General features: G+C 36.6%; 1 protein-coding gene and 1 non-coding gene across 2 annotated transcripts; one reads left to right on the top strand and one right to left on the bottom strand.

Annotated features, from left to right (window-relative positions):
• Positions 1-1,226: 1,226 nt before the first annotated feature.
• LOC133285534 (uncharacterized) lies at positions 1,227-2,169 on the bottom strand. Its single transcript, XM_061482776.1, has 2 exons — positions 1,657-2,169; positions 1,227-1,613 (listed from the first exon to the last, which is right to left on the bottom strand). Exons 1-2 carry the CDS (start codon positions 2,167-2,169, stop codon positions 1,227-1,229), a joined length of 900 nt encoding a protein of 299 aa, XP_061338760.1.
• Positions 2,170-3,352: 1,183 nt separating this feature from the next.
• LOC133285535 (small nucleolar RNA R71) lies at positions 3,353-3,459 on the top strand. Its single transcript, XR_009748018.1, has one exon. It is a non-coding gene; the product is annotated as a small nucleolar RNA R71 (small nucleolar RNA).
• Positions 3,460-7,243: the final 3,784 nt, after the last annotated feature.

The following is a 7,243-nucleotide window of genomic DNA, read 5'->3' as shown; positions in this document are numbered from 1 at the left end:
TTCAAACTCTTGTAGAAGTAACATCCACCGGAGTAACTTGGGCTTAGCATCCTGCTTAGTTAACAAATACTTCAAACCTGCATGGTTAGTGTAAACAATCACCTTTGAACCTAGTAGATATGACCTAAATTTGTCAAATGCACACACAATAGCCAATAATTTTTTTTCTGTAGTAGCATAATTCTTCTGTGCATCATTAATAATTTTACTAGCATAGTAAAAAAATGCAATAATTTGTCTTTTCTTTGGCCTAGTACCACTCCCACAGCATAATTACTTGCACCACACATCAACTCAAAAGGCAGTGAAAAATCAGGTGCCATGATTATTGGTGCAGTGATCAATTTGTCTTTCAAAATATTAAATGCATGCAGGCAGTCATCAGTAAACACAAACTCTTGTTCCTTCCCTAACAACTTGCATAAAGGTTTTGCAATCTTGGAAAAATCTTTTATAAAGCGTCTATAAAAACCTGTGTGACCAAGAAAACTTCTCACACCTTTGATATTTATGGGAGGGGAAAGTTTCTCAATAACAAAGATTTTGGCTTTATCCATTTCAATTCCTCTTCTGGACACCTTGTGTCCTAAAACAATACCTTTTGTCACCATGAAGTGACACTTCTCCCAATTTAACACAAGATTACAATCTTGGCATATTTTTAAAACACCATCCAAATTTTCTAGACAGGCATCAAAAGTAGGACTAAATACAGAAAAATCATCCATAAAAATTTCAATGCATTTTTCTACCATGTCAGAGAATATGGAAAGCATGCACCTTTGAAAAGTTGCTGGTGCATTACATAAGCCGAAAGGCATCCTCCGGTATGCAAAGATTCCATAGGGGCAAGTGAATGCAGTTTTCTCCTGATCTTCTGGAGCCACAACTATATGATTGTAGCCTGAGTATCTATCTAAGAAGCAGTAGAAAACATGTCCTGCTAATCTCTCTAGCATTTGATCTAGGAATGAAATAGGGAAATGGTCCTTCCGGGTTGCTTTGTTGAGTCTTCAGTAATCAATGCACACTCTCTAGCCAGTGACTGTTCTTGTGGGAATTAATTCATTGTTCTCATTCCTCACAATAGTCATTCTTCTTTTCTTGGGCACCGTCTGCACTGGACTCACCCAAGCACTATCTGAAATAGGATAAATCCTCCCAGCATCAAGCAACTTCACCACTTCCTTCCTAACTACTTCCTTCATAGTAGGATTGAGTCTTCTCTATGGTTGCCTCACTGGTTTAACCTCCTCTTCCATCAATATTTTATGAGTGCAGAAAGAAGGGTTGATACCCTTAAGGTCTGAAAATGACCAGCCCATGGCTGTCTTGTTCTTTTTAAGCACCTCAATCAACTTTACTTCCTCCCCTTCAGACAACAATGCATTAATGATCGCTGGGTAGGTTTGATCATCTCCAAGAAACACATACTTGAGATTTGAAGGAAGTTCCTTCAGTTCCACCTTGGGTGCTCCCTTAGAAATATCATCTACTTTCTTTTCTAACTCTTCAACTTCCGGTTCCTCCTTATAATACTCCACACTTGTCTCCTCCTTGAATTTGTCTTCCTCAAGTGAAGAGTTTTCTTCTTCTATCACTTCTTCCACAACCTTTTTGTATGATATCAATTCTGAAACAATCATCCACATCAACAGGATGTTTAATAGCTTCAAACACATCAATGGTGACTGTTTCTTCATTCACCCTTAACATCAACTTTCCTTGTTCAACATCAATCAAGGATCTTGCAGTGGCTAAGAATGGTCTCCCTAGGAGTAGAGCACTTTCAGTATCCTCCTCTTCCATATCTAGAATTACAAAATCCACAGGGAAAATGAATTTATCAACCTTGACTTGAACATCTTCTACCACCCCTTCTGGTCTCTTAATTGATCTATCTGCTAGATGCAGAATAACATTAGTGTCTTTCAACTTGTTCATCCCCAAAGCTCTGCAGACAAACAATGGCATCAAATTTATACTTGCTCCCAAGTCACAAAGTGTTTTTCCTACTTCCACATCTCCAATAACAATAGGAATGCTGAAATTTCCTGGGTCTTTTAACTTTGGAGGAAGCTTCTTTTGAATCAGGGCGCTACATTCCTCCGTTAAAGCCACAGTCTCACCATCTTTCAACTTCCTCTTCTTAGACAAAAGATCCTTCATAAATTTTGCATAGTGAGACATGTTCTCCAAGGCTTCAGCAAATGGAATGTTGATCTGCAGTTTCTTGAAAATATCCAAGAACATTGCATAATGCTATTTCTGAATTTCTTGCTTCAACCTCTGAGAATAAGGAACTTTGGCATATGGAGATAGATTAACTGGATGGTCTTGCTTGTCAGCCATTTTCTTCTTCTCCCACTTCATCAACTTCTTGGGTGAATAATTGTTTTCAACAACTACTTCATCTTCTTTTTTATCTTCCTTAACTTTTTCTTTTTCATCATTTTCGACTACATCATCTTCAACAACAACTTCTTCCTCCTCTTTCATTTCTTCCACTTTCTTCTTAACCGGTTGAAGCACAAGCCCACTTCTAGTAATGATGGACTTGCAATGCTCCTTTGGATTTACCATTGTATCACCAGGGAACATCCTTGTGGTCTCTCAGATATCTGTCCAGACAACTGACCAATTTGGGTCTCCAAATTCTGGATGGATGCTTCCTGGTTCCTGAATGATGTTTTTGTCTCTTGCATGAATGCAGAAGTTTCTTCTCTGAAGGAATTCGACCCCTAAATATAATCTTGAGTCGTCTTAGATAACTGGGCAAAAGCTTTCTCCCATGCAGAGGTATCACCTTGTTGCGAAGAATGTGATGGATGAGGATGCAGTGGAGGATTCAACTAATGATTAGAACTATAACTAAACCCTAGGTGTTGATTCTTATTCTTCCATGGTGGAACATACAAATTTCACCCCTGGTTATTATGATTCCTCTGATCATACCATACCCCATTAACTTCTGCTTTCTGCAGATCCCCCATAATCACAATCGTCTGTAACATGGCTTTTCCCACAAATTGCACACACAAAATTAGTGTCTACAGGAGCAACCTTTTGAGAAGATAGTTGCTTAGTGAGAGCATCCAGCTGTTGTTTTTGCATTTGCATCATCTGATCATTCTTGGCTAACAAAGCATCATAACCGTCAAGTTTTATAATTCCTGTTCTTCTGTCATTCACCAGAGCATTGTCAAACTCTTGAGATGTTAAAGATTCAAATATGTCAAGGGCTTCCTGAGGAGTCTTGGTTGTTAGTGAACCACCAGCTGTGGCATTCACCAATGTCCTTGTGTTGGTTGTCAACCCTTGGAGAAATATTGCTGCTTGATTCCACACTTCAATACCATGTTGTGGACATTTCCTCAAGAGTGTCTTGAACCTCTCCCAAGCTTCATAGATAGACTCTGACTCTTTTTGCTTGAACCCTGTAATCTCAACCTTCAATTTCGCCCTCTATGATTCTGAAAAGAACCGAGCCAAGAACTTAGTCTGCAGATCATCCCAAGTTGTGATACTCCCTTGAGGTAATGATTGTAACCATCTTCTTGCATCATCCTTCAGTGAATGAGTGAACAATCTTAATAAGATAGCATCTCTGGTCACACCATTGATCTTCACCGTATCGCTCAAAAGTAAGAAATTCTCAATGTGCAGATATGGATCTTCTGCACTGGTTTCAGCAAACTGTTCCTTCTGCACCAATTGTACTAGTGCAGGTTTCAACTCAAAGTTGTTAGGCTCCACAGTGGATCGAACAACACTCCCAGTCGGTGGAATGACAGTGGGAGCCATGTAATCTCCCAGTGTCCTCTGTGGTGGTGGCATGTGATTTTCTGCCATGACCTATTCCTGATTTGTCACACTGGATTCACCCATTTCTTGTAGCTTACTTTGTATTGTTGCCTTTCTGTTCTTCCTAATTGTCTTTTCTAATTCTGGATCAAACAACAAAGAGTTTGGATTAATAGTACCTCGCATACACCAGAATTGGAATTGACAAAACTTCACACATAAATATAAATTGCTGAAAACAAAAAGATTCAATCTCAAAAATTAATGGTGTCTGTCATTGTTGAAGAACAAATCCCCGAAAACGACGCCAAAAACTTGTTGCGTCTGTAGCAAGTGTACTAGTCATACAAGTAATAAAATGATATATAAAGATCGTTCCCACGAGGATTTGTGTTCAAACACCAACTAACCATTTATACTTAAGTTGAATCAAACAAAAATTTATTGATTGCATTGATAATTGTCACTAGAAATTTGAATTGTATTAGAACTTAATAAAATAACTAAACTGTGAATTATAATTTTAAAACAAGTAGTCAGAAATCAATGTCCCTCAAGCATAAACTTATATAAGCATCAATCCTATTATGAATTATCTCCATGTGATGTCAATCAACCTTTTTCTTATCACCAAGATTTAATCGCTTACTACCCTGGTTGATACATTAATCAAGAACCCCAATCCCTTGGTGATTCCCTTCTTAATACATAAATTAAGCACTAAGATTTTAAAGATTACATCAGAGTCCTAGTTTCAATCCCTTGAATACTAGAACACTGATGATGAAATTGCTAGTTACAGAAATAATGTAAACATTCATGTTCTACACTACTCCATTAAATGGAAAGAATTGATAAAGACAATTTCATATCATCACATAAAGAATAATCATGATATTCAATAAACCATACATAAATTCATCCTTGAGTTCCATTAAAATCAAACTACAAGGGACTCTACTCAGACATAATAAAAGAAATAACAAGAGAAGAGGAGAGATCAAACTCTATTGTCATGATGTTGAATCTTCAATCTTCAATCCCAATTACATAAAGTATACTAAACTAATACAAGACTAGGTCCTAAGGAATTTTGAATTTCAGAGAAAATAAAAAGTCAATCAGAATGTATATCTAAATGTGAAGGCTCTTTCCCTTTTATAGTTTACAAATTACAACTGAATAACAACCAAAAACTGACATGGGCACTAAAACGTTCCCTGTTGGACGTTTTAGCGTTCAACTTTGACGGATGCCCAACTGCTTTTAACTGTCTTCAGCACTAAAACATTTGACTTGGACATTTTAGCGTTCAAGACCAGAATCTTTTTGAACAGCAGAGCGCTATAACCTTTGCATTGGACATTTTAGCGCTCGTCACCAGCAATATTTGGCTTCATTTTGCGGCAGCGCGCTAAAACGTTCGCTGTGGACGTTTTAGCGCTCAACACTTAGAATTCTTCTATTCTACAGAATCTTCTTCCTTCTCTCTTTTTCTTCTTAAGCTTCATTTCCCTACAAGAACAATGTAAATTTTCAATACATCTTCTAGAACTTGTATTTAGGACTTTCCAGGATATTAACCCTCTTTTCCATCCATTTAATCACACAAATTGAGCTAATTCATGCTTAAAAACCTTATAAACCAAGGGTTTATCAGATTGAGATTCAGTTTTACCTTGGCTGGAAGTGTTTACAACTTGGTTGGTTTTAGGGGAACCAACTGGAGATTTGAGATGAGGCTTCTCTTCATTTTTATCCATGTTGGTCTTGAAGATGAAGTTGAATTTTTCCCCATACGCATTGTACCCTTCCTTTTGAGTTTCCTCTCCCACCTTTATGGCCATGTGCACCATGTCATCTAACTCCACATAATGTTGTAATTCTACCACATTTGCAATTGCCCGATTTATGCCAAGCAAAAATCTGGCCATAGTAGCTTCACGATCTTCATCTACATTGGCTCGAATCATGGTTGTCTCCATCTCCTTTAAATAGTCTTCAAAACTTTTAGAATCTTATGTGAGACTTTGTAATTTTTGAAACAAGTTCCTATGGTAGTGACTTGGAATAAATCGCCTTCTCATGACAGATTTTATTTCCACCCATATTTCAATGGGTCTTTCACCATTGATCCCACCAAACAATAGCATAATCAGAAAATTCTATGGCAGCCAACTTTACCTTTTTCAATTCCGAGTAGGTATGACAATCAAACACCAACTCCATCTTTCTTTCCTACTCCAAGTAAGCTTCTGGATCATTTTTTCCTTGGAAGGATGGAATCTTCATCTTGATACTTCCTAGGTTATTATCAACCCTTTCTTCATTACACACTCTTCTTCCTTTATTTCAACGTTCATTCCGCCTAATATCAACCGTGGAAATGGTTTCAACTTCATTTTGATGTTCTGAAGTTTTGGGTTGTTGCGGCCTTATTCAACTCTTTCTATTCTATCTTGCATTTCATCAAACCCGAAGTACAATCTTTCAAATCTCTGTGCCATGGCTTCAAAGTATAATTTGAAATCTTTAGGAATTTGAGCATCACCCTCATGAGACATTTTCTTTTAATCTGCAAAAACAAAAATTGAAATTTCCTCACAAGCACACCCTCACATGTTTCTCTCCCAATTAATAGCTCTTACACTTGTGTTTCAAAATTAGGCTTTTAACCTCTTATAAGCTCACACACTCTTGCCTTTTTCCCTCTTTTGAATTCCCTCTTTTAGTTCTTAGCTGAACTCAATTGAAGTTTTCTTGAAGAAATCCAAACGGATCACAAGATGTAATTACAAAGAGACAAGAAGACTATGAGAATATATTTTTTTATGTCAAGAAATAGGTGTAAAGAAAGGTTGGAATGACAATAAATTTAAGCACTAATAACTGTAATTAAGTAAGAAGGGAAGTACACATTAGAATAGAAAAGAACAAAATTGAAAAGAATTCAAAGAGACAAGTTTTACCTCAAGGAATTTGGATCAGATTCTTTTTTTGATTTTTTTTCTTCCTTTTTTTTTTCTTCTGGAGAAACTAGATTCTGTTTTCTTTTTCTTTCTTTTTTTTTGCTTCTGAAGATACTAAGATTCTTTTTCTTTTTCTTTTTTTGAACAATACCTATGGGACTAGTTGACACAAGAAGGAGAATGAAATAGAAATAAAAAAAAAGGATTAACAATAAAATAAGGATAGATCAAACCTGATTTAGAAGACTAGCTATGATACCAAATGATATGAACCTCACCAAGAATAGTGATACCTAAGACCAATTTAGTTAGGATCGTTTCTATAATCAGGAATTTAAAACAAGAAATAAAGAAACCTGACCCGTTATCTATGGAAGATAAGAACCAAAGGTATAAGAAGGATAAAGACGCCACACTCAAGAAAGAAGAAGGTGAGTGATAAGTCTGTTTTGAATTCCACAAGAATAAGC

This window comes from Gastrolobium bilobum, unplaced genomic scaffold (genome assembly GCF_033153095.1).
Source record: "Gastrolobium bilobum isolate Gb01-03AN ecotype WA unplaced genomic scaffold, APGP_CSIRO_Gbil_v1 utg26274, whole genome shotgun sequence".
Classification (NCBI taxonomy): domain Eukaryota; kingdom Viridiplantae; phylum Streptophyta; class Magnoliopsida; order Fabales; family Fabaceae; genus Gastrolobium; species Gastrolobium bilobum.
Note: the sequence above shows the minus strand (reverse complement) of the source record. Positions and strands in the feature narration are given on the sequence as shown.